General features: G+C 35.7%; 1 protein-coding gene across 1 annotated transcript in view; it reads left to right on the top strand.

Moving 5' to 3' along the window:
• herc4 (HECT and RLD domain containing E3 ubiquitin protein ligase 4) overlaps nt 1-24,641 on the top strand; it is a 115,495-nt gene that overhangs the window by 18,330 nt on the left and 72,524 nt on the right. The window contains exons 3-7 of the mRNA XM_069900828.1: nt 14,422-14,581; nt 16,104-16,180; nt 16,897-17,118; nt 18,233-18,324; nt 23,675-23,805. Coding sequence (XP_069756929.1) covers nt 14,422-14,581; nt 16,104-16,180; nt 16,897-17,118; nt 18,233-18,324; nt 23,675-23,805 — 682 coding nt within the window. The remainder of the gene's footprint in view (nt 1-14,421; nt 14,582-16,103; nt 16,181-16,896; nt 17,119-18,232; nt 18,325-23,674; nt 23,806-24,641) is intronic.

The raw sequence follows: 24,641 nt of genomic DNA, 5'->3' as shown, positions 1-24,641 counted from the left end.
GCTCAAGTCATTACAGGCAAAACTCTCCTCACCATCGAGAACATCTACAGGGGATGCTTCTGTCAGAGAGCAGCAGCGCTCAAGGATCCACACCACCCAGCATATGCTCTGTTCTCACTGCTACCATCAGGAAAGAGATATATGTGGCACGGCTAGCACCACCAGTGTTAGGAACAGCTGCTACCCATCCATCAGGGACTTATTTAAGGACTCTTACTTTTGCATTTTATTGATTATTTTTTCCTTCTCTCTATATTGCCTAGTAAGTTTGTTTACATTTCTTTATTTGTTTACGTGCATGTTGAGTACAGTTTTTGTACTATCAATAAGTGATCATTTTGCCTCACCTAGAGGAAAAAGAATCTCAGGATTGTATGTGATGTCATGTATGTACTCTGTCAATAAATCTGAAGAAAATATTGAGTTTATTAAGCTGGTGGTATGATGATTTGGACCGGGTTTGCAATGCAGATCAGTGACCCAGTTTCAGAACTGAAATGTATTGCATGTTTTAAGTAGAACCAGAATGGGGTGGGATAGAAGGTGTATTGGTGTCACACGAGAGAACAATTTGGAGTGCAGGAATGATTAATTAATAGTTATTTTAGGAAAATAGTGAATTAACAATGTTTATGTAAACTATAAATGGCATTTGGAGGATGAAGAACTAAACTGTGAAGCACTCAAGGTCACCTATAGAGCTAGCAAAGCATGCTTTTTTCATTTTTGCCCCCCACCCCCCCCCCCTCCCAGCATTGAAGGTTGTCGCATTGAGTGCAGTAAACTAAGTTCGAAGTGCAGATAAATTGCCATCTCTCTCACCCATGGTAGTAAAGTAGGTGAAGGTGGTGGAGAAACTCAGCAGATCATGCAGCAGCCATGGAAAACAATAGGGAGATAACAATTTGGGCCTGAGCCTTTCTTCATGTGTGCCAAAATCAGGCAGGCATCAAAATAAGGTGAGATGAGGGAGGAGGTCTGACTGCAGGTGATAGGATAGCCATGTGAGCTCAAGAAAGGATAATTTGTCAAATTTTCCAAATAGTGGAGGATTAAGGAACTGAAAAGGAAATTTGGGAGTGGCTTAATGCTGCATTCAAGGATAATAAAAAAAAAACCATCAAAAAGACAAGTAGAATATTAGTCTTTGTTCCAAAGGGAGTTGTACTTCATTTGAATAGGGACTCAGAAAGATTTATCTGAATATCACATTCAGCTCTATGGATTTCATTTTTGATTGTGCTTATGGTAAAATTCCAGTATGGCTTTAGTACCAAACTGGAAGATTTTCTGGGCCAATGAATGCATTTTCTATTAATATTCCAGCAAACCTCTGACTCACTTTTACTAGAACACTTCATAAAATATTTTCTAATGAACTATGTAAGTTTAAAGGGAATGTGGACACTGGGGTCCTGTCAACTTCATGGTTGATTCTTCATGGTGCCTAGATATTGCAATCCTACACCATAGTTGCTCCCCTCATCTGAATTATTTGGTGGTGAAATACCCCTTATCCATCTCCATTGTCCTGACTCCATCTTTCCACAGACAAATGTTAAACTCGTACTGAAATATCCACACACAATGATCAACAAATACAGGTACTCCTCAACTTATGACTGTAATTGGGACCTAAGGATCGGTTGTATCTCGAAATGGACGCAAGTCGGAATTTTACCCGCTTGCGAATTTTAAAAAATAAAAATATAAAATTTCTGTGATTTGTGTTGTATTTGACAAACTATAACAGGGATACAGGACACATGAGAGCCAAATTGTTATATATCTGTTTATAATTACACACCTTTTAGAGTGATTAAAGGCCAGTTTACCTATCTTGGTATTAAAATTACCAAAACATTTAAAGATCTATATAAATTTAACTTTCTTCCTTTGATAGATTATGCAAAACAATTTCTTTATATATGGTCTCCATAAGCTTTAATATGTATTAATGCTATTAAGATGATAATCTTACCTAAATTTTTGTATTTTTTCAAGCAGTCCCAGTTTTTATTCCAAATCCTTTTTTGATAATATTGACTCTTAAAATATCTTCTTATATTTGGAATAAAAAGAATGCCAGATTGAGTAAATTCCATCTGCAGAAATTAAAGAAAGATGGTGGTCGGGCTTTACCTAATCTTTGACTATTATTGGGCAGTTATCATCCACTATATTATTTTCTGGATCTACTATTCTGATAAATTTGAATGCCCTTATTGGGTGGATTTGGAATTGAATTCCATGCAGAGGTGTTCAGTAGCCTTTTTATTTGGAGCAGCTCTTCCTTTTACACTTTCTAAGATTAGTAGGCATACCTTCAAGCCAATATTTAAACATACATTACCGATTTGTTGTTTCAATTTTGGAAGTTCTTTGGCTTCAAAATTTTAATTTTATCTGGTACCATTTCTGATTTATTTTTTTCAACCATCTATAATTGATCAAACCTTTTTGGAAAGTTGAAGGAGTTGATTTTTTTTTCAATTTGTTTATAGATGTCTTTTGAACAATTATCCAAGAAATAGAATAATACCTAATTCACATTTTTTAAGATGCTTCCAAATTAGAAATTTTCTGAATACTTTACGGCGTAACTCTCCAACATTGTACCAACTAGATTTGGTTGATACTTTTTTTCATTTGAACCCTTTTCATAAGGGTTTAAAAGGTAACATTTATAATAAGTTACTAAGATTGCAATCAAATTTGAATGACAAAATTAAAAGGGCTTGGGAAGAGGAACTTCAGTTACATCTTACAGAGGAATCATGGGAGAAGATTTTTGGATTGGTTAATACCTCTTCAATATGTGCTCATCATTCCTTAATTCAGTTTAAAGTGATACATCGGGCTCTTATGTTGAAAGACAAATTGGCCCGTATTTTTTTTCTAACCCTATTCCCATTTGTGATAGATGTAAATCAGAAGTGGCTTCTCTAACTCGTATGTTTTGGTAATGCCCAATGTTGAAGAGGTATTGGATAGATATTTTTAAGACTTTTGTCAGCTCTACTGGATAATAATTTGCAGCCTAACCCATTGACTGCTCTTTCTGGAATTATGCTTCCAGAAATGGGACAACTTCCCACTTCCCTACATCGGGTCATAGCCTTTTCTGCATTGTTGGCTGAAGAACTATCTTATTTAAATGGAAAGATTCTAATCCACCTACTTTGACTCAATGGTTCTCTCAAATTATGTCATGTTTAAGTTTAGAGAAAGTTAGGAGTTGTACATTTGATACTTCTTTTGAAAATTTTGTTTATCATTTGCATCATTACAAACATTAACTCAATGAAACTAATAGCGTAACAACATAATACAAAATGATACAGTAAATGTTTCTATTTTGACCCCAACCCCCCTCCCCTACCCCTAAGAAAGAAGGAAGAAAAGAAAGGAAAATGCCTAAATCTATACATTAATTGTTATTATCGTAATTAAAATTTACTAACTTTTTCATTAATTATTAGCTGAGAGAGGTGGGTAAAGTGGATGATGTGGATGGACTTATCACAAAATTCATATACGATTCCCAAATCTTATAAAAACTCCCAATCTGATTGCTTAAACTAAAAATAATTTTTTTCTAATGGTATTCAATTTTGCAATTCAGAATTCCATCTATCTATTGTTACAAAATTCTCTGTTTTCCACATTATTGCTGCACAGAGACTTGTTGACCTTTTATAAATTATTTCCACATGACTTTATTGCAATTATTTTCCCTTCTGGAGTATATTTAATTTTATTTCTTTTGTCTTTGTTGGTGAAGACCAGATGATTCATTTTTATTAATAAATTCTAGGATAGGCTGACCAGTATTTGTTTTGGTTTTGTTTGTTTTGTGGGGTATTTTTTAAGCTTAGGTGGGGTTTTATAATAAATTTTTTGAAGATATTGTATAGTGATTTCCCCCCCCACCCCAGCCTTTCTTGACTATGTACTCCTCTTCATGTTTGATAAGCAGTCAAAGATCTTTCCAGAGCTGCTGAAAAGGGTAGTCAGTGTCTCTGGATGAGGAGAAAAGATTCCACTGGGGCACCTGTTAGTGAATGGCATCTAGGGGGTGAGCCTGGGACATCGGGATTCACTGCTGAACCCTCCTGAGGTGTCGTGAGTTTATCGGCAAAACAGTGAGGAAGGAGGGCACCCACTTGATAGCCCAGAAGATGCCACTACTCACTTGGCTACCCCGCAGAGTCTAGGCAGCAAGTCTCATGAGTGCAATAAGGGATATTAACATCTAGTCCTACATAATATATCTGGTGCTTAAAAGGTAATTGGTTACCGCTCAGGAAAGTTTGTGTTGGTTTTCAGAGAGAGAGAGAGATTTGTTGTTCCAGGACATCCACAACTGATGTTCTTCCATCAGCCACTTCAATGTCTTGCTGATGAAACTTGACCCCTTCATGGTTCTCCAGATGATAACCACTTTCCTTCAGGTCACTGCAGAGTTCCTCTTTGTTTCTCTTATTCCAAGTGAAACATTTGACAGCCAGTCCTCACCTTTTGCATGAACCACAAGGGCTTTGACCAGGGTGATAAAAGAACTCACAACCTGTCTTCGAAATGGGGTTTTCCACAAGCTTGCCAGCTTGTCTTGTTCCAGTCCTAGCTGCTGTTGCTGGCTGTAACGCTGTAGAACTGATCTCTCTCTCTGAGAGAAAGCCTGTTTCTCTCTCTCTGCTTGTCAGACCATATGACCCTCTTACAACAGCTCCAGACAATATGCGGCTCCGACAAGATCTTTCATCTGTTGCCTTTTTGTAAACATCAATCCATTAATGAAGTCTCTTGGGCACTCTCCATTTTGATTTATTATTCAGACGTTTATGAATGTCCTTTATTGATAGGTTGGAGAGGAATTCAGTTAGGGGCTACTAGTTGGCTTCATTGCTTGGAGTTCTTCTACTCTTTGCAGTATCCTAAATTAATAGAAGAGATTGTAACCTAGTTTTTTTTTAAACTTTATTTATGTCATTCAAAAAACAATTAGTACATAACATATATAACAATTAACCCTAAACATGAATGTTATTTTTTATATATATATATAAAAAAAGAAAAGAAAAGAATCCCCCCCCCTTCAGCCAACTCTCCTAAGGAGAGCCATAAAGAAAAAAAAAGAAAAAATATTAAAAAAAATTAAGCAGACAGATCAAGATCTAATCAATTTAAATTGAAATATAAATATTCTGAATATAACAACCACTTATTAATAAAAAACAATAATTATCACATGAAACATGTGTAATTTTTTCCATTATGCCATCTATTAATATCAATCATATTTGTATCTTTCCACGTACTAGCAATACATTTTTTCGCTACAGATAAGTTTCAACTTGCTTTTGTATATTTAGCTTTATCTAATCCCAAACTTTTCAAAGGTTGCAACTACCCAATAAAAGTATTTTATTCTTATACAGGTATTCTAAAAACAAATTAATTTTCTTCCAGAAAGATTGTATATGTATACATGACCAAACAGCATGAAAAAAAAGTTCCAACAAAATTACCACATCTAAAACACAAATCTGATTCATGAAAACCATACTTTTTAAATTTTTCAGGTGTTAAGTATAATTGATGTAAAAAGTTGATCATTGCATAACGTGCATTTATCAATCTAGTCACACTATCATAACAAATATCCAACCAATCATCCTCGGAAAAAATAAAACCAATGTCCGCTTCCTATTTACGTTTAGACCTATCCCAACCCTTTTTATCCATACCATCCTGTAATATTTGATACATAGATGAAATATAACCCTTCTCTGGCACCTTCATAAGAAAAATCTCAAATTTAGTCATTTCAGGTAAAATCAAATCTCTACCAAACGTATGTTTTACCAAAGATCGAATTTGGTAATAGAGAAACAAAGATTTCTTATCAACACCAAAACTGTCCCTCATCTGATTAAAAGATAAAAATTTGCCCTCTTTAAAACAATCTCCTAAATTCTTCACACCTTTAAATCTCCAATGCAATAAACTTCGATTATGTATTGAAAAAGAAATAAGTTGATTATTATACAACAGAGTCAAAGCCAATAATTCAGCCCTAGAGCCTATCATTTTATTTTTCTTAATCTATAGCTTCATTAAATGTTTTAGTATAGGCACATTATATTGCTGTAGCAAATTTATATTCCATCTAAACAAAAATTGATGTATTTCAAATTCAGAAATATTTGCCATCTCAATTTTGGCCCAACTAGGAGGCCATTCCAAATCCATCAAGGAACTAATAAATTTAAGTTGGGCTGCTTCATAATAATTTTGAAAATGTGGTAAACGTAATCCCCCTAACTCATATTTCCAAGTTAATTTATTAAAAGCTACTCTTGAAAATTTACCTCTCCATAAAAATTCCCTAACCATTTTATTCAAATCTCAAAAAAAAAATTATGAAGTAAATATGGAATAGATTGAAACAAATATTGCATATATGAAAAAATATTCATCTTAATTGTATTTATCCTACCCAATAAATTAATAGGTAAATCTTTCCATTTAATCAAATCAGTTTTAATTTTTTTTATTAACGGAACATAATTTAATTTATATAAAGATTGACGATCAACATTCAGAATTATACCCAAATATTTAATTTGATCAGTCCATTTCAAATTAATAATATTCTTATAAACTGAATAATCTCCTTCACTTACCGATAATATTTCACTTTTTTACCAATTAACTTTATATCCAGAAAGACATGCATATTGTATTAAACACTCCTTCAAGTGCAAAAGTGACTGAGCTGGGTTTATTAAATACACCAATACATCATCAGCAAATAAATTAATTTTATACTCATCTAAAACTTTCATACCTTGTATCTGTGTATTTTGTCTTATCAGCTGTGCTAAAAGTTCAATCACTAACACAAACAAAACTGGTGATAAAGGACAACCTTGACGAGTTGATCGAGTCAATTTAAAAGGTTCCAAAATCAAGCCATTTGTCAATACTCTAGCTACCGGTTTACTATATAAAGCCTTAATCCAACCAATAAAAAAAGGACTAAACTTGAATTTCTCCAGAACTTTAAACCAAAAATACCACTCAACTCTTATCAAATGCTTTTACTGCATCTAAAGACATCACCATCAGGTGGTGTGAAGATTGTTGAAATCTTTTAATCAAACTAATCACGTTCAAAATATTATCTGAAGCATATCTATTCTTTATAAAACCTGTTTGATCCATATGAATCAACTTAGGTAAAAATTTAGTGAATCTATTCGCTAATATTTTAGCTATTTATAATCTACATTTAACAACAAAATTGGTCTATATGAAGATACTTTCAAAAGATCTCTATCTTTCTTTGGAATTACTGTGATTAAAGCACTAGAATAAGACTCAGGTAATTCATAATGTTCTCCAACTTGACGTAATACATCCCCAAACACTGTAGAGAAATCATCATAAAAGATTTTATAAAATTCAACCGAAAATCCATCATCACCAGGCGATTTACCGTTCGGCATTTCCATCATAGCCATTTTAATTTCCGAATCAGTAAATGGTTCCTCTAACTCCTGTATATCTGCATCCTCTAATATCGGTAAATTCAACTGTGATGAAAAAAAGATCAATCGATCCAATTTCTTGTTTTTCTTCAGATGTATATAACTTTTTATAAAATGAGCAAAATTCATCATTAATCTCATGAGGTTTATAAGTAATAAGAGAATTCCGTCTAACAGCATTATCATTCCTCGAAGCCTTTCTTTAATTGCCACGCCAATACCTTATGTGCTTTCTCTCCCCATTCATAATACCGTTGTTAGTCCCATTAATCACACATTCAAATTGATAAGATTGCAAAGTATTATATTCCAATTTCAACCTAGATAATTCTATTTTCTGATCTTCAGTAGCATTTTTCTGAAATTCCTTTTCTAACTCAGCAATCTGTTTCTCTAAGTCAAGACTGATTTAATCGATTCTTTTCATTTTAGAAGTATAACTAATTATTTGTCCTCTCAAATAAGCTTTCATAGCATCCCATAATACAAACTTACTTTGAACAGAATTAGAATTTTCTTTAAAAAAAAATTAATTTGTTTTTTCAAAAAATCAATAAATTCCATATGTTTTAACAACATAGTATTAAACCTCCAACGATAGGCCACTTGAATTTTTTCAGAAGTTGCATATGTAAAATATAACAAAGAATGATCTGAAATCACCCTACTTTTATATTCCGCTTGTATCTTCCCTGGTAAATGTGCTGATACTAAAAAAAAGTCAATCCTTGAAAATGATTCATGTCTAAATGAATAAAAGGAGATATCTTTCTCTGTCGAATTAAGACGTCTCCAAATATCTACTAAATTAAGATCTTTCATCAACGCTTGAACCTGAACTGCCATCTTAGATTTCTTAACTTTCTTCAGAGATTTATCCAATAAAGGTTCCAAAACACAATTAAAATCACCACCAACTAAAATAGTATCATTAGCCTGACCCAAATATAAAAATGCATCTGAAATAAATATTCCATCATCTACATTTGGGGCATAAATATTAAGTAAAATGCAAAATTCACTAAAAATCTTACAATTCAATTTAAGAATACATCCTGCCTTTTCCTCCATTGATTGTAATTCAAAAGATAAGTTTTTATGTATCAAAATTGCTACGCCTTTAGCCCTAGAATTAAATGAAGAAGAATTATACATGCCCAACCCAGTCCATCTTTAATTTCATACTTTCCTTCAGATTCAAATGCTTTTCTTGTAAAAAAGCAACATCAATTTTCATTATCTTAATATATGCCAAGACTCGCTTACGCTTAATTTGACTGTTTAATCCTCAAACATTAAAAGTAGCAAACCTCAACTTTGACATCTCTACTATTGTTACTAAATACCAATAATATCTTTATATGAAAACTCAAATCAACGTATATAGGCCCTCCAATAGGAAAAAAAAATCACAAATTAAAAGCTAACTAAAATGAAAAAAAACTACCAAAAGGTAGTAATCCCTAAACAAAAATTGGGTGTGGGTCACCCATCAGTGGCTGATGACTAGTAAAGAACAGAGCAAATCTCTCCCTCCCCAGCCAAACAATGAATAACATCAAAATATCATAATAAGAAAATTCTTCTATTCATCCAAGAGATTCCAGTCTCTGAGATCCCATTTCAGAAAAAGTTGGACTCTTTCCATTCCCATTTTTCCCATTTCTGCCATTTCTTCCATTTCCAAAACAAGCAGATTTTTCTTTAGAAGACAATGGTGGACTACGTCTTTGTCCTCTTATGTCTGGCAATGAATCAGCAAAAATCATTGCTTCACGATCATTTTCAAAAAACCGAAATTGATGATCTCCATAAAATACCTTCAACACTGCCGGGTAGCGAAAAGTAGACTTATAACCTTTATGCCACAAAACTTCTTTAAATGGGTTAAATCGATGTCGGCGTTGAATCACCTCTTGACTCAAGTCAGGATAAAAAAAAAACTCTACTATTCTCAATCAGTAACGGAGTTTGTCGTTGTCTCGCATTTTGCACTGCTAGTTGAAGTATTGCTTCTCTGTCCAGATAATTCAAACATCAATTTATTATCGGTCTCAGTGGTTGACCAGGTAAAGGTGTTCTTCTTAAAGCTCTAAGAGCTCTTTCCAGTACCAAGCCTCCAGAAAAAAATTCTTGTCCTAATACTTGTGGGATCCAGTCTTTAAAAAAACGAAGAGGATCTTGTCCTTCCATACCTTCTGGCAAACCAACAATTTTCACATTATTCCTTCTACGTTGATTTTCCAAGTAGTCTATTTTCCTCTCTAACTCCTTCTCACGTTCTTCCAATTCTTTAACTGATTTTTCAACCTTCAACACTTTTTCTGTGTTAGAAACCACTTGCTGTTTACATTCCAAAAAAGCAGACTGAAATTTTTTAAAATCCTCACAAGAAGCTTCCACACGTGCTTTAACTGTATTCAATTCTGAACTTATACTAGCATTCATTTGAACAATCTCATTCATTAAAGGTTGAATGACAGCATTTAACTGCATACACTGTAACTCAGAAAAGCTCAGCTCTGCTTTCTCTGACGTAGTGGCAGAACCAGGTAACAGCAGCTCCTGCTGCAACTCAACAAAAGGCATTTTAGAGGTTTTACTGCGGGTCTGGACTCCCAGCGACGGCACCCCGACTTCCTCAGGGAGTCGCCGCTGGTCTCCCCCCGCAGCTCGTTGTTTTTGCGCAAAATCACAGAGGAAATCGATATCTTCAGGTTGAAATGTTTCCTGATGTATTTCAAACAATGGAGTTGTCTTCCTGCGTGTTCCCTCCGTTAAAATCGAGAGGCTTCCAGAATCGGGATCCACTTCTTGGGAACACGCACCTTCTTCCAGAGAACGGGTAATTTCAGCACCATCCTTCACTTGGTGAGTAGTAGACTTTTTTTTCAGCTCCCACAGGCAGTCTTTGTGGTTTAGACACTGAAGAAATTAAACCTGAAGCTGTAACAAGTCGTTTAGGCCCCAAATCTTCAGCATTTCAAAAATGTAACTTCTTCTGCATTTGAGGTTTAATCTTTTTACCATTAATGGCCATAATAGTTCCTCAATACTTTAAACTAAAATTTTAAAAGTTTAAACTTGAAAACAAAGGGTTAAAAAACGGGTACTTAAAAGTCTGGCCAGACAGGTTGAGATTACACATCTAGACACTACGCCATGTTGCCACGCCACCCCATAACCTAGTTCTTAAGCATACAATAGTATTTGGTTCCAGTTTTGTAATTTTTTTTGTTTTATTCAGTAAAAACCATCTTTTTTCTTGTTTAGTAAGCATCAATCAAGCATCATTGATTGATCAGGCATGTTCAATATAGAAAACTAAAGGAGTAATACCTTTTCAGACCTATTTGCAGGAGACTGCTTAATGTCTTTCAGACAAATATGATTTGAGCAAGGTACAATTTGTTAGGTATTTACAAATTTAGAACTTTCTGCAGACTTTATTTCCAAACTATCCTTCTGCTTACCCATCTAATATGATAGACACCATTTTTCAGGTGCATCCACTTTGAAAAAGGGTTAATAGTGCAGGCTCACACCAAGACACAAGAGAAACTTGTCCGTGAACTACTCTTTGCAGACGATGCCGCTTTAGTTGCCCATTCAGAGCCAGCTCTTCAGCGCTTGACGTCCTGCTTTGCGGAAACTGCCAAAATGTTTGGCCTGGAAGTCAGCCTGAAGAAAACTGAGGTCCTCCATCAGCCAGCTCCCCACCATGACTACCAGCCCCCCCACATCTCCATCGGGCACACAAAACTCAAAACGGTCAACAAGTTTACCTATCTCGGCTGCACCATTTCATCAGATGCAAGGATCGACAATGAGATAGACAACAGACTCGCCAAGGCAAATAGCGCCTTTGGAAGACTACACAAAAGAGTCTGGAAAAACAACCAACTGAAAAACCTCACAAAGATAAGCGTATACAGAGCCGTTGTCATACCCACACTCCTGTTCGGCTCCGAATCATGGGTCCTCTACCGGCACCACCTACGGCTCCTAGAACGCTTCCACCAGCGTTGTCTCCGCTCCATCCTCAACATCCATTGGAGCGCTTTCATCCCTAACGTCGAAGTACTCGAGATGGCAGAGGTCGACAGCATCGAGTCCATGCTGCTGAAGATCCAGCTGCGCTGGATGGGTCACGTCTCCAGAATGGAGGACCATCACCTTCCCAAGATCGTGTTATATGGCGAGCTCTCCACTGGCCACCGTGACAGAGGTGCACCAAAGAAAAGGTACAAGGACTGCCTAAAGAAATCTCTTGGTGCCTGCCACATTGACCACCGCCAGTGGGCTGATAACGCCTCCAACCGTGCATCTTGGCGCCTCACAGTTTGGCGGGCAGCAACCTCCTTTGAAGAAGACCGCAGAGCCCACCTCACTGACAAAAGGCAAAGGAGGAAAAACCCAACCCCAACCAACCAATTTTCCCCTGCAACCGTGTCTGCCTGTCCCGCATTGGACTTGTCAGCCACAAACGAGCCTGCAGCTGACGTGGACTTTTTACCCCCTCCATAAATCTTCGTTCGCGAAGCCAAGCGAAAGAAAGAAAGATAATTGGTAACTTAGTTGCTACTGATATCCAACAATAAAATTAAAACTTCTTGGGAATTGTAATTCCAAGAATTGCTTCCAGACCATCAATGGGATCCTATTTTTGGATGAGTAAATACTTCAATTTTGCCCATCATTCCTTGATTCCGTTCAAAATAGTACATTGGGCACATATGTCTAAAGATAAGTTGGCCCATATTTTCCCAATGTAAATCCTACTTGTGATAGGTGCAAATTTGAGGTAGCCACTTTAACTCATGTTCTGGTCATGTTCAAAACTAGATAAATTCTGGAAAGGACTTTGAAACGCAACAAAAGTTCTTGGATTAAAATTACAACCAAATCTATTAAGAGCTATTTTTGAAATCATACCAGTAGAGACTGAAGAGCCATATTACTGAAATGGAAGGATGCTAACCCACCTACTCTACTTCAATGCACTCTGCTGTCATGTCATGTTAAAGTTTGGAGAAAATTTAAATTTGAAGAAGTTTGGCAACCATTTATTCAATATTTGCATTGTTGCAAGATCAAACCAGCAACCACAAAGAAGGCATATCACACAGGGGTAAAGATGAACTTTATTAACAAAAATTCAGTTTCAAACTTTAATTCAAAATCCACCCCCCCCCCCCTTTTATAACAATGCCCACTGGTTACTATGCACATTTCTATAACAGTGCAAAACTAATAAATTTCCCCAGCCTAAATATAATATATGTAATTAAAGTCTAAGTTATATTTCCAACCAGCCCACAGAAAAACTTAGACACAAAACAAACAGAAAAACACAAAAGAGTCACAAAACTTCGATCTCAACTGAACTAAAGATCATAAACAAAATTCAGTTTGTTTGGTAAACTGAAGCCAAAAGATCTTTGTGAGGGAGAGCATAAAATTTGAAGTTGTCTTCTTATGTTACTTGCAGAGAGAGGAACAACTGGCCTGGTCCGAATCCTTCTGGCTGCCTTTGGAATGTTCATCCCTTTTTGAAATCCCAACATTCTAAACTGTCCTCCAGACCATGACTCATGCTCTGGGCCTTCTTCCACTCCACAGCACCACCCAGTGGTGGTTTATCGTCCAAGTCCAGAAATTTTTAGATCATTTTCTGCACATTCCCAGTCGGTCTCCCACTCTCTCAGCAGTCCACCTTCACCTTGGCTCTCAAAGGCAACTGTCACTTTTTAACATAAAACCACACAACACATAGGCCAATACACAACACAGAACTCTGTAACAGCATGTAGTTTAACATCATAATTTTATACTGGATTGTCTCTCAGTTCTTTATGGTAAATTTGGTTTTAACCAGGAAACATTTTGTTTTCCAACTTTATTCTCAGTCTCTTTTTTTTGGATTAGAGGGGATTTTGTGATTTAAAAATTTCTTTTTTTCTTTTTTTTCTTTTGGTTTTACAAGAGAAGAAATTTATGATTAATAGTTAAATAACTAATATTTTTCTTATACACTTGTAAATACATGAATGTAATGAAACTTGTATATGTTTTGGATTATTTCTCAATAAATAGATTGAATAAAAAAGATAAAGATGTATACAATCATACAAGGCATAAATAAAATGGAGAGCTACAGAGGTGTTTAAAACTAGGAGCATTGTTTTAAGGTTGATGAGTGAGAGGGTTAAATGGAGATTTGAGGGAGGAAAAAAAATCACATGTTGGATGCATGGAGTCTGGAATGCACTTTCTGAAGAAAGTGGTGGGGCAGGATCGCTCACAACATTTTAAAATTGTCTGGGCAGGTTCTTGAATCACCGAGGCATAGATGACGGCAGACCAAGGGTTGGGAAACATCTCAGATGGTCGGCATGGATATGGATGAAGTTCCTGATTCTGTGCTGTATTGGCTATGATTCTGTAAACAGCATGAGGAAGACAAATTTGGTGTAAACAAACCTTTTTTTAAAAAAATGCAAATGTTAAAAACTTGAAGTAAAAGCAGTGTGCTGCAGGTACTCAGCATGTAGGTAGTAACTGTGTAAATAAAGTTGTTGTTTCAGAAGAACAGAAAATGCATTTTAAATTGGAAATAGGGAGAGAATGGAGAAAACAAACGGAAGATCATGGGTAGGATATCACTCCCCTCATCCCTAACAACCCTATTGTCTTTCATAGCTGCTGCCTGACCTGCTGATTTCCTCCAGTATACTGTGTTATTCTGTGTGGTCAAATTTATTGTGCGAAAGTCTCAATCAACTAAAATTATAATGTAATAATTTGTTTGCAGAACTGCAAAAGGAAGAGTGTTAACTTACTCTACATTTCTTTTGATGTATAGAGCAAGTTGGCGCTCTAGATGCTCAGAATATCACTGCTGTTTCATGTGGAGAGATGCATACATTAGCATTAAATGATAATGGTCAAGTGTTTGCCTGGGGTCTTGCCATAGATGGTCAGTTGGGTTTGGTTACCACTGAAGAATTTGTCCGAGTTCCAAGGTAAGCAATGTAATGCAGTTTGATATTTCATTGAATTTATTTCATGATTCATATTGATTTAGAAGAAAGATTTTAAAAGTAAATTTCCATAAACAATAAAAGTTTTGCAATTTCCCCCCTTACCCCCCCACACACACACATATTCACACACACACACACGCACACATATTCACACACGCACACATATTCACACACACACACACGCACACATATTCACACACACACACACGCACACATATTCACACACACGCACACATATTCACACACACACACACACGCACACATATTCACACACACACACGCACACATATTCACACACACACACACTCACACATACACACACACACACATATTCACACATACATATTCACACACACGCACACATATTCACACACACATGTTCTCACACACACATTATTTTGGAATCATCAGAGCCTTTAGATATGCAGCTCACTAATGTCTTAATGCATTCAACAATAATCTTCATAAATTATGCTTCACAAATCCAGTCCAACTGTCATCAATCACTCTTCATTGGTTGGACTTTATGGCAGCATGCACCAAGTCGTAGATTCATGGTTTATCCCTCCATGAATAATAAAATAACCATTTTGCTGCCTACTCTGCCACAGACGGCGAGAACTTTGAAAATGCACGTCACCCGTTTCTATATCTGGAGATGCAATGTCATAGAGATTTTTTTTGTCTCTTAAGCTTTAGATAAATAAGCCCCCTTGTGTTTTACTCACTTGTAAGCTGTTTTCTTTTAATATTGTTTCATTTGTTAATTTTGATTACTTAGCTACATAATTGAGTTTGCCTGTTGAGATGGGTATTGATTTTTGTATATTACCAAAATGCTTTGGAATACTTTCATTGTTTATAAGTATACGTGTTGACAGCTTGGCCCAGTTTGCTAATGTCATGTCAATACTCACTCTTTCAGAATTTGTAATCTAAATAAATTAATATTAAAATGAATTAAAGATTTTTGAGATATTATTCTACAGCCTGTTTGTTAATCATTAAATCTTCCCTTCTTGGTTCTCAAGAATGTCGTTTCAGAAATGTAACCTGAATGTAGACGAGAAGTTTATTGGCTTTACTCCTGCTTACCATTTTGACTTCCTTCAGAAAGAAAGAAATCTGATAATTTCTGTAATATGGTGCCTTGATCCCTGAATGCCCTTTTCTTTTCCACACTTGCATCTCTGAATATTGGTACATTATGCTGTACCATATAATTCCCTCCTGAATTTTGTTTTCCTGTATTTATACTTGCAGTGTTTCCTCTGCTTGTTCATTCTCTTTAAATATTTTAATATTTCTCAACATTTATTTTACATGATCTTTGCAACACTACTCTCTCAATTATTTTGTCCTTAAACTGTATTTCAGCTGCACATTTGGTTTTGTGTCCTTTATTTTATTCTTTTGTATTGTGAGCAATTACTGTCAGCCATTATATACTCTGGAAAAACAGAAAATTTTCAATTTATATATGTCTGACCTTTTATTTTAGGACTTTAAAGGCTTTGGTAGAAGTACAGATAGCACAAGTGGCCTGCGGTTACCATCATTCTCTTGCTTTGTCAAAAGGTAAGGAAAGATTATGTCTGTACAGGTACACAATCCTTTATCTGGACATCCAGAAAGCTCCAAAATCCGGCAAGTGGAGAGAGAGACCGGCAGTGCGAGTCGGGCAGGCGAGAGACCCGGCAGCGCGAGTCGGGCAGGCGAGAGACCCGGCAGCGCGAGTCGGGCAGGCGAGAGACCCGGCAGCGCGAGTCGGGCGGGCGAGGGACCGGCAGCACGAGTGGGGCGGGCGAGAAGGGGAGACCGCAGCACGTCAGGCGGGCAAGGGGGGGGAGGCCGGCAGTGCAAGTCGGGCGGGTGAGAGACTGGCAGCGTGACTGGAAGGGGGAGGGGGTGGATACGGCAGCACAATTCATGTGGGCTTAAACCTGGCTTTCCGAAATCCACAGTCCCCAAGGCTTCCGGATAAAGGATTGTGTACTTGTACCATATTTGTCACTTTTTATTTGATTTTTAGTTAATTTTTTTTAGTTAACTTGCTCTCCTCTGTGTAAAATGTATCTGAAAGAGAGAACCAATTCCCCTCCACCATCCACCTCTGGTTGGCATAGCTTGTTCTCTCACTTATAAACTTCTCCTTTGATTGTTTTATAAAATTTAAATGAATGCCATTGTTACTGTATTGTAAATTGAATATCATGCATGTTTCAGAATGAAATTACAGATATTATGCATTGTATTTTCTCAATGTATATTTTTTTTTGCTAACTGTCTTTCAGGAAGTCAAGTCTTCTCATGGGGACAGAATAAGAATGGACAGCTGGGATTAGGTCGAGATATCGGACACCAACCATCACCACAGCCAATTAGATCTTTAAATGGTATTCCTTTTGTTCAGCTTGTGGCAGGTGGAGCACACAGTTTTGCACTCTCACTCTCAGGTGCAGTTTTTGGTTGGGGATCCAACAAATTTGGTCAACTTGGCCTGAATGATGAAATTGGTGAGTGTTATGACATTTATAAAATATTCCTTAAATTAGATAAGAAGACTAGGCAATAATAAAACAGTGAGAAGCAATGAGTTCTTTTAATGGAATTCTGTAACAACCTATTTGAAACTAACTAGCTAAAGAGGAGATGGCTGACCAGATTTTGTTTTAGACTTGAATGTCAATTCTCCATTGAATAAGTAAATAATAAGAACTTTGTCCGAACAGTGTAAATGTAGGACTAATCTTACTACCCTGTGCTTGGAAGGGAAATTGTCCATACATTATATTATTAACATTGTTGTATCTTTATCACCAAGAATAGTGGTTTTCAAACTTTTCTTTCCTCTCACATGCCACTTTGAGCAATCCCTATGCCATAAGTGCTCCATGATTGTAAGGGGTTAGTTAAGGTGGTATGTGAGTGGGTGGGGATAAAGGTTGAGAACCATTGCTTGAGACCCAATTGTTACAGAAATATTTTGCTTGAGAAAAATTGTCCTTGGCCCATTTCCTTTGGAGTTATGAAATAGTGCACACAGCAAGTCAATTAGGTATGATTAAAACGGTGGTTTTCAAATTTTTTATTTCCACTCGCATACCACTTTAAGCAATCCCTTACTAATCAGAACACCAGAGGGAATACTTAGTGATATGTGAGTGGAAAGAAAAAGTTTGAAAACCACTGATCTAGAACAAATTGATTTACTTATTTCTAAAAGTTTCTGATATACATTTTATTATAGTCTGTGTTAATATTTACTAGGCTTACAACTTTTTAATTGACCTTAATCAAGGTGAAAAGAAACTGATTTATGTTTGAACCTAGACATCCAAATATTCAACCTTAAACTATTTGCAGCATGTTGGACAGATAGATTTGAGTATTTTAACTGAATAGTATAAGTCATCCATTCTCAACCTTTTTTTGGTTGTGCCGGCTCCCTTCCCCGTGAAGCAGTTGGTCTCTTCCAAACTTCTCTCCTACCAACTGCTTTAAAAAAAATTAAAAATATTTGTTATGTGGGGTGTAAAGAGAACAACTCCTTTACTTAAATGAACTACGTCAGCAATGAGCCGTTTATGCTGTGTTCAAATCTTTTTATTTAGCACATTTTAATCCCAGACAGATATGCTCCCGCCCTGCTGAAATCACTTAGAACACAGAAGATTATCTACATTTGCTGTGGAGAAGATCACACTGCTGCTCTTACAAAGGTAGGGATTATATTGTTGACTTCTGTAATGCAAGTGGAAGGGCTTTCAATGTTTCAACAGATTGGATAGTGAATTGTGCTATTGGACTGCAAGGTTTCTGTTTCATGCCCCAATAGCCAAATTTCCCACCGGATTTCCAAAAATGATTGAAACATATTTGCAGTTTTCCAGCATTGTGGGAAATCTCTTTTGGAATAATCAATATACTGTTTCCATTGTTGATATTTCTTGCAGTTGTTCAAACTTTTTCTGAACAACATTTTCCTTTATCTGAAAACAATAATCTTGCATCCGTTCCATTTTTGATTCCATATTAGTCCCATTTTCTAGCAATTCGTCATAATCTTTTGTACCCAAGCAATCCAATTGTTTGTCTAGACACTTTTTAAATGCTACTGTTTCTACCACTCCTTGTGTTTTCTAGATATTTACCACTGTAGGTGGAAAATGTCCCTTTTGGATTCCCTGTAAATCTCTTACCCCTTACCCTAAATCCATAATCTGTAGTTTTATCTCCCTCTGAAATATGGAAATGTTTCTTGCAGCCTACCCTATCTGTGCCCTTAATTTGAAATGCCTAGATCATATCGCCTCTTAACCTCCTCCACACCAGGAAAATAGACTTAGTCTCTCTCAACTGAAATGCTTCATTCCATGCAGATTGTACTTTACATCTTTAAACTTTTAAAAATCTACAGCTTAAAAAAAAAAGGAACCAATTTATCAGATATTTCAGGTCATGATGTGTTCCAAAATGTAAGGTAAGGAAGAATTTGTATGGGACTGGTTATATTAAAATATATCAAAAACATTGTATTAAAACATGACAATGTAATCACAATAGTAAAAAGGGGACTTAACTCTCAGAAACTGAACTCGTGAATTTAGATAAATGGGATTCATCATCCTATGGGAATCATAAAAGATTTTGACTAACTGAAAGGAGATGCCTGTTATAGTGTGCACAAGATGCCCAACAAAAGATCGTTGCTAAATCTTAAAAAAGGAACCAGAGCAGATAAAGAAGCATTGAAGAAAATAATAATATTTACCATGTAATAAGATGTAATGGCAAGATTAAGACCAAAGTCACGTAAGTAATATTTTATTTTGAGCTGGGGTTGAAAAAAAAATTAAGAAATAATATTTTTAAAAATCAAATACATTTTTTTTAGAACAAACAGATTTAAAAAGAAAAACGTTCCACTCAAAAAAAATTAAACTGATTCATTATAAACTAATGAATGAAGAAAGATATTGGGTCAAATTGAAAATATAAAGGTATTTGCCAAGTATTTCTGCAACAAAAAGAGAAGTATGATAACAAGGGAAAATTGAACAATCCAAAGAAGAATAACAGAATTAAAATGTTAGATACATGAACAGAAACACAAATGTCTTAAATTAATAGCACAAAAATCAGAATGGGAACAATGCAAGAAGCAATTACTTTGCCTTGGTACTTATCAGGAAAATTTACAATGTCAATTTCCAGTTGGAAGAAGAAGATCAAGAAATGTTCAAAGGCATTTAAAACTAATAAATGATAACTGAAGGAGATGATCTTAAAAAAAAGCCATCAAACTTGTCATAGCCTGACTTAATGAAATTTGAAAAATGTACCAGGCTTTTTTGATGTAAAAATTCATTACCAAAGATATGCTCTATTAAATGTGTGCCCTGAAGTTTTAGACTCTCCTGACATTGGAAAAAGACTACCTGTGTACTTTCCAGGTTTTAAGAAGAGAGATGGAGGAAGTCCAGGGAACATTGATGAGTGTTTAACATGGATGATATAAAAATTATTGGAATTTTGATTGAAAGTTGCAATGAAACAAAATCTCAAAACCATAAATTTGTATTCTGTGCTGATTTGCAAGGTGGATATTATAATTGTCCACCTTACTGAATTATATGAAGAGAAGTTGTTATATATTTAGATGTTTTTCAAGAAAACTTTGTATCTAGGTTAAAAGCACATACAGGGGATTAATAGCAAACTATAGAGTGAAAGTAAAGACAAGGAATTGAGGCCTTGTGGTCATACAGAGATAAGATAGGAAGTGTTTTTTCCACAAAGATTGGTGCTGAAATCACTTTCGTTCAAAGTTCAAAATTTTTGTCAGGGCTCATACATGACATCACATACAACACTTTTTTTTCATAACTTTATTTATTCGTTCAACAAAGTTATTACATACAGTAAAAAAAATACATATTATGAACGATTAAAAAAAATTTATATAAAAAAGGACCCCCCCTCCCCCTCTCAGCCAACTCTCTTTAGGAGAGCCAAAAAAAGAAAAAAAAAACTGAAATATATTTACTAAAATCTAATCAAGGTAAATCTAAATGTAAATTTTCTAAATATAAAGACCACTTATTAAAAAAAAAGAATAATTATCATGTAAAACATACGTGATTTTTTCATTACCAAACAAGTTTTCATCTCATTATGCCATCTATTAATATCAATCACATTAACATTTTTCCATGTACTTGCTATACATTTTTTTTCAACAGATAAAGCTAAATTCACAAAAGCAATCTGAAATTTGTCATCCCAAATCTTTCAAAGGATTCAACTCATCCAACAAAAATATTGTCGGATCCAGAGGTATTTTGATCTTGTACAAATGTTCCAAAAACAATTGAATTGCTTTCCAAAAAGATTGTATATGTACACATAACCAAGCAGCATGAAAGAAAGTTCCAACTGAATTACCACATCTAAAACAAGTGTCTGATTCACTAAAACCATATATTTTTTTTAACTTTTCAGGTGTTAAATACAATTGATGTAAAACATTGTAATTAACCATTGCATAACGAACATTTATCAATCTAGTAACATGATCATGACAAATATCTAGCCAATCATTCTCAGAAAAAGTAAGGTTAATATCACATACAACACTGATATTCTTTTTAATGCGGTCCAGGCAGAATTTATTTATCGATAACTAAATTTACACAAGAAAAAGATATGTGTACAAACTAAAGAAAAGTAAGCAAAGAAAGAAATATTAACAAACGGGCTGTGCTATACAAAAAGGAAATATTCAGTAATAAATAAGGTATTTTGTCACAGGGCTCAGGACCGAAACATTAGATGCCCTTTACCTCCTATAGATACTGCAAGACCAGCTGTGTTTCTCCAACACTTTTGTCCTGAAGCACTCAACCCAGTGTCTGGAAACTTTTTTGTTTTCCTCCTTGAATCTTTTCTCTCTATTAAATGTGTGCCCTGAAGTTTTAGACTCTCCTGACATTGGAAAAAGACTACCTGTGTACTTTCCAGGCTCTTGATTTTACCAACTCTCACAAGGTTCCCCCAGCCTCCTTTGCTCCAAAAGGAAATAAAAAGCTCTTGTCTTTCTTCATAATTCAAACCCTTCAGTCTTGGTTACATTGTTGTGAATATTTTCTGCATCTTTTCCAGCATAATGACATCCATCCTATTACTAGGCACCCAACACTGTTCACTGTGTGTAACATGTACTCAGTGCCCTGATCACTGAGAAAAGCATGCTAAATGCCTTTATCACCACTGTCTACTGTGCTCTCCAGCATCTTAATGATCAACTCATAACTTATCAAGAGTTGATCATTAAGTTGATCAGTTAAATTTCATCTGTCATTCATGCGTCTACTTTCCCAGTTGATGTAGATACATTGTAAACTTCGATAAACTTCTTCACCATCCATTGTGCAATCAATTTTGTTGTCATCTGAATTTTTTGTATCATGTAAAGTTCTTATTCCTGATCCTTTTTATTCAAGGTTATGTGATGGCACAAAAGGTGAAATCATTGAGAAAGTGTACAGCTCTACCAAAGGTGGTTTCACTGTAGCTAGAATTATATTGTATAGATCATTTGGGAAACTTTGAATGAATATCTTTATTCATGGCCTGCAATGCATCATTTTATTAATGCTAATATTGCTCTTTCAAGTCAACTTTATTTATGGCTCATACTCGCACAGAAGGATGAGGTAGCGTTTCTCCAGGAACCTGGAGCATATTTACATAGGAAATAAAATAGGAAAGCAGTTAACACATTAAAGTATTAAGACGTAAATACTGAAAGTCCACGATGCACTATGCACACCTGTACTGGGAGTCCAGGAGCCCTGATGGCTTGGGGGAAAAAGCTGTTTCCCATTCAGGACGTAAGGGCCCAAGTGCCACGGTACCTCCTCCCAGATGGCAGAAAGGAAAACAGTTCACATGCGAGATGTATGGATTCTTTCACAATGTTTATTGCTTTCCACATGGATCGAGTGTAGTAGATGTCCTTCCATGCTAGGAAGAGATTCCCCAATCATCTTTTCCACTGATTTCTTGCAGTCCAAGGTGATACATTTGCATAGAATGCTCTTAATACATTCTCTGTAGAATGTAGTGAGGATGGAGGGTGGGACATGACATTTCCTCAGCCTTCGCAGGAAGTAGAGGCGCTGGTGGGCTTTCTTGGCTATGGAGTTGGTGAGGTTCTCTGCCAGGTGCATACCGAGGTCAATTGAAACAGCCTCTAATAGTATCCAAGGTGTTTCTCGCTAAACTTTTTATTCTCTTGGATAGATATGTCCACTTGGTTTAAATCAAACCTAGTCTATATAAACTCAATGGACAATTTTTCAGTTTCTTTTTGGTTCAGGTAGAAAAAAATAAACCTGAATAAAATCTTATTGATTTCAATGGGGAGAATTAAAATTATATCGAATCATGTAGGGCAGTAGTTTTAAAACTCTCCCCCCCCACCCCCCCTCACATTCCACCTTAAGTAATCCCTATACCATAAGTGCTCTGTGATTCATAAGGGATTGCTTAAGGTGGTATGCGAGTGGAAAGAAAAAGTTTGAAAACCACTGTTTTAATTGTACCTCATTGTCTTGTTATGAGCATGGTTTCATAACTCCAAAGGAAATGGGCCAATGAAAATTTTGCTTAAGCAAAATATTTCGGTAACAATTGGGTCTAAAGTAGTGGTTCTCAACCTTCCTTTCCCATGTACCACCTTAAGAAATTCCTTGCTAATCACAGACCACTTATGGCACAGGGATTACTTAAGGTGGAATGTGAGTGAAGGGGTCAGTTTGAAATCTACTGATGTAAGGCCTGCTGTTTTTAAAAAAAAACATATATTGTACTCCAGAGAGGTGGGGTTATTTGGCTGGTCACTTTATTCCAAATGGAGTTGTGATGAAAAAGAAAATTTTGCAAATATATAGATATTACTATGATTTTAAAGACATTCTTGATGAATTGTATGCTTCATATAACCTAAAATTTATTTTGCTTGATTTCCAATTACAAAATATTGTTTAAACTGACATTTCATTCCAGGAAGGTGGAGTGTTTACATTTGGCGCTGGAGGCTATGGACAATTGGGGCATAATAGCACAAACCATGAAATAAATCCAAGGAAAGTCTTTGAATTGATGGGATATGTAATTACACAGATTGCCTGTGGAAGGTATGTATTCTCTCTTTGTTAAGAAGGCAAAATATTATAAAGCTTTCACTTGATTTTGTTAATGTGTAAACATTTAATAGAATTGAAATGCTGGATCATTGCTAATGTTGAATCAAACTATGCAATATCCAATTATACTTGATAATTCTTATGTGATACTCTGATAGCCTTTCCTCTCACTCCCAAGTATGGTCATGCAAGCAGTGAAAAATGTTCTTCTTAAGCAAACCTAATTTCAATAGAAGAAAAAGGGGACATGATATTGTGTTCAAAGTTCAGATTTATTGTCAGAGTTATTTCAAGTTCCTATTTTATTCAGTGAGCATGACTTTGGGGGTTGGTGCAGGCTGCAACAATATTTACCAACTGCATGGCACCATCAGGTTCAAACTATAAACAAACTTTGATGCTCTGGAAGAACAAAAGAACAATGTTGTTGCTCCAGGAAAACGGATGGGACACTAGCAGAGAATTATTGGATTGTGATACTTAAACAATTCAGTGTTTGATTAGCCAGCCATCTGCTAAACACAGAGGTGGAATGTCTCTGTGTGGAAATGGACATTTCTGCTGATTTTCCTTGTCAGGGGAATTAGTGAATCACCGTCACCATTGTAATTGTCATTTTGATTGACCCATATATGGGTAAAGGAAGCAAGCAAATTCCTGCATCCAATCATGACGATTGTGATGGTCATTTCGACTGACCAATGCCTGGGTTTCAGAAGCATTGTGGAAGTCACATGTTTCATTTCCCCTGCGCAAAGATAATGGAAGTTGCAACAATCATTGGTATGAAAGGACATTTCTCTGGAAGTAACTTGACAAGGATCTGC

Source organism: Narcine bancroftii, chromosome 10 (assembly GCF_036971445.1).
Source record: "Narcine bancroftii isolate sNarBan1 chromosome 10, sNarBan1.hap1, whole genome shotgun sequence".
Lineage (NCBI taxonomy): Eukaryota > Metazoa > Chordata > Chondrichthyes > Torpediniformes > Narcinidae > Narcine > Narcine bancroftii.
The sequence above is the reverse complement of the archived record's forward strand: the minus strand, read 5'-3'. Positions and strand labels throughout refer to the sequence as shown.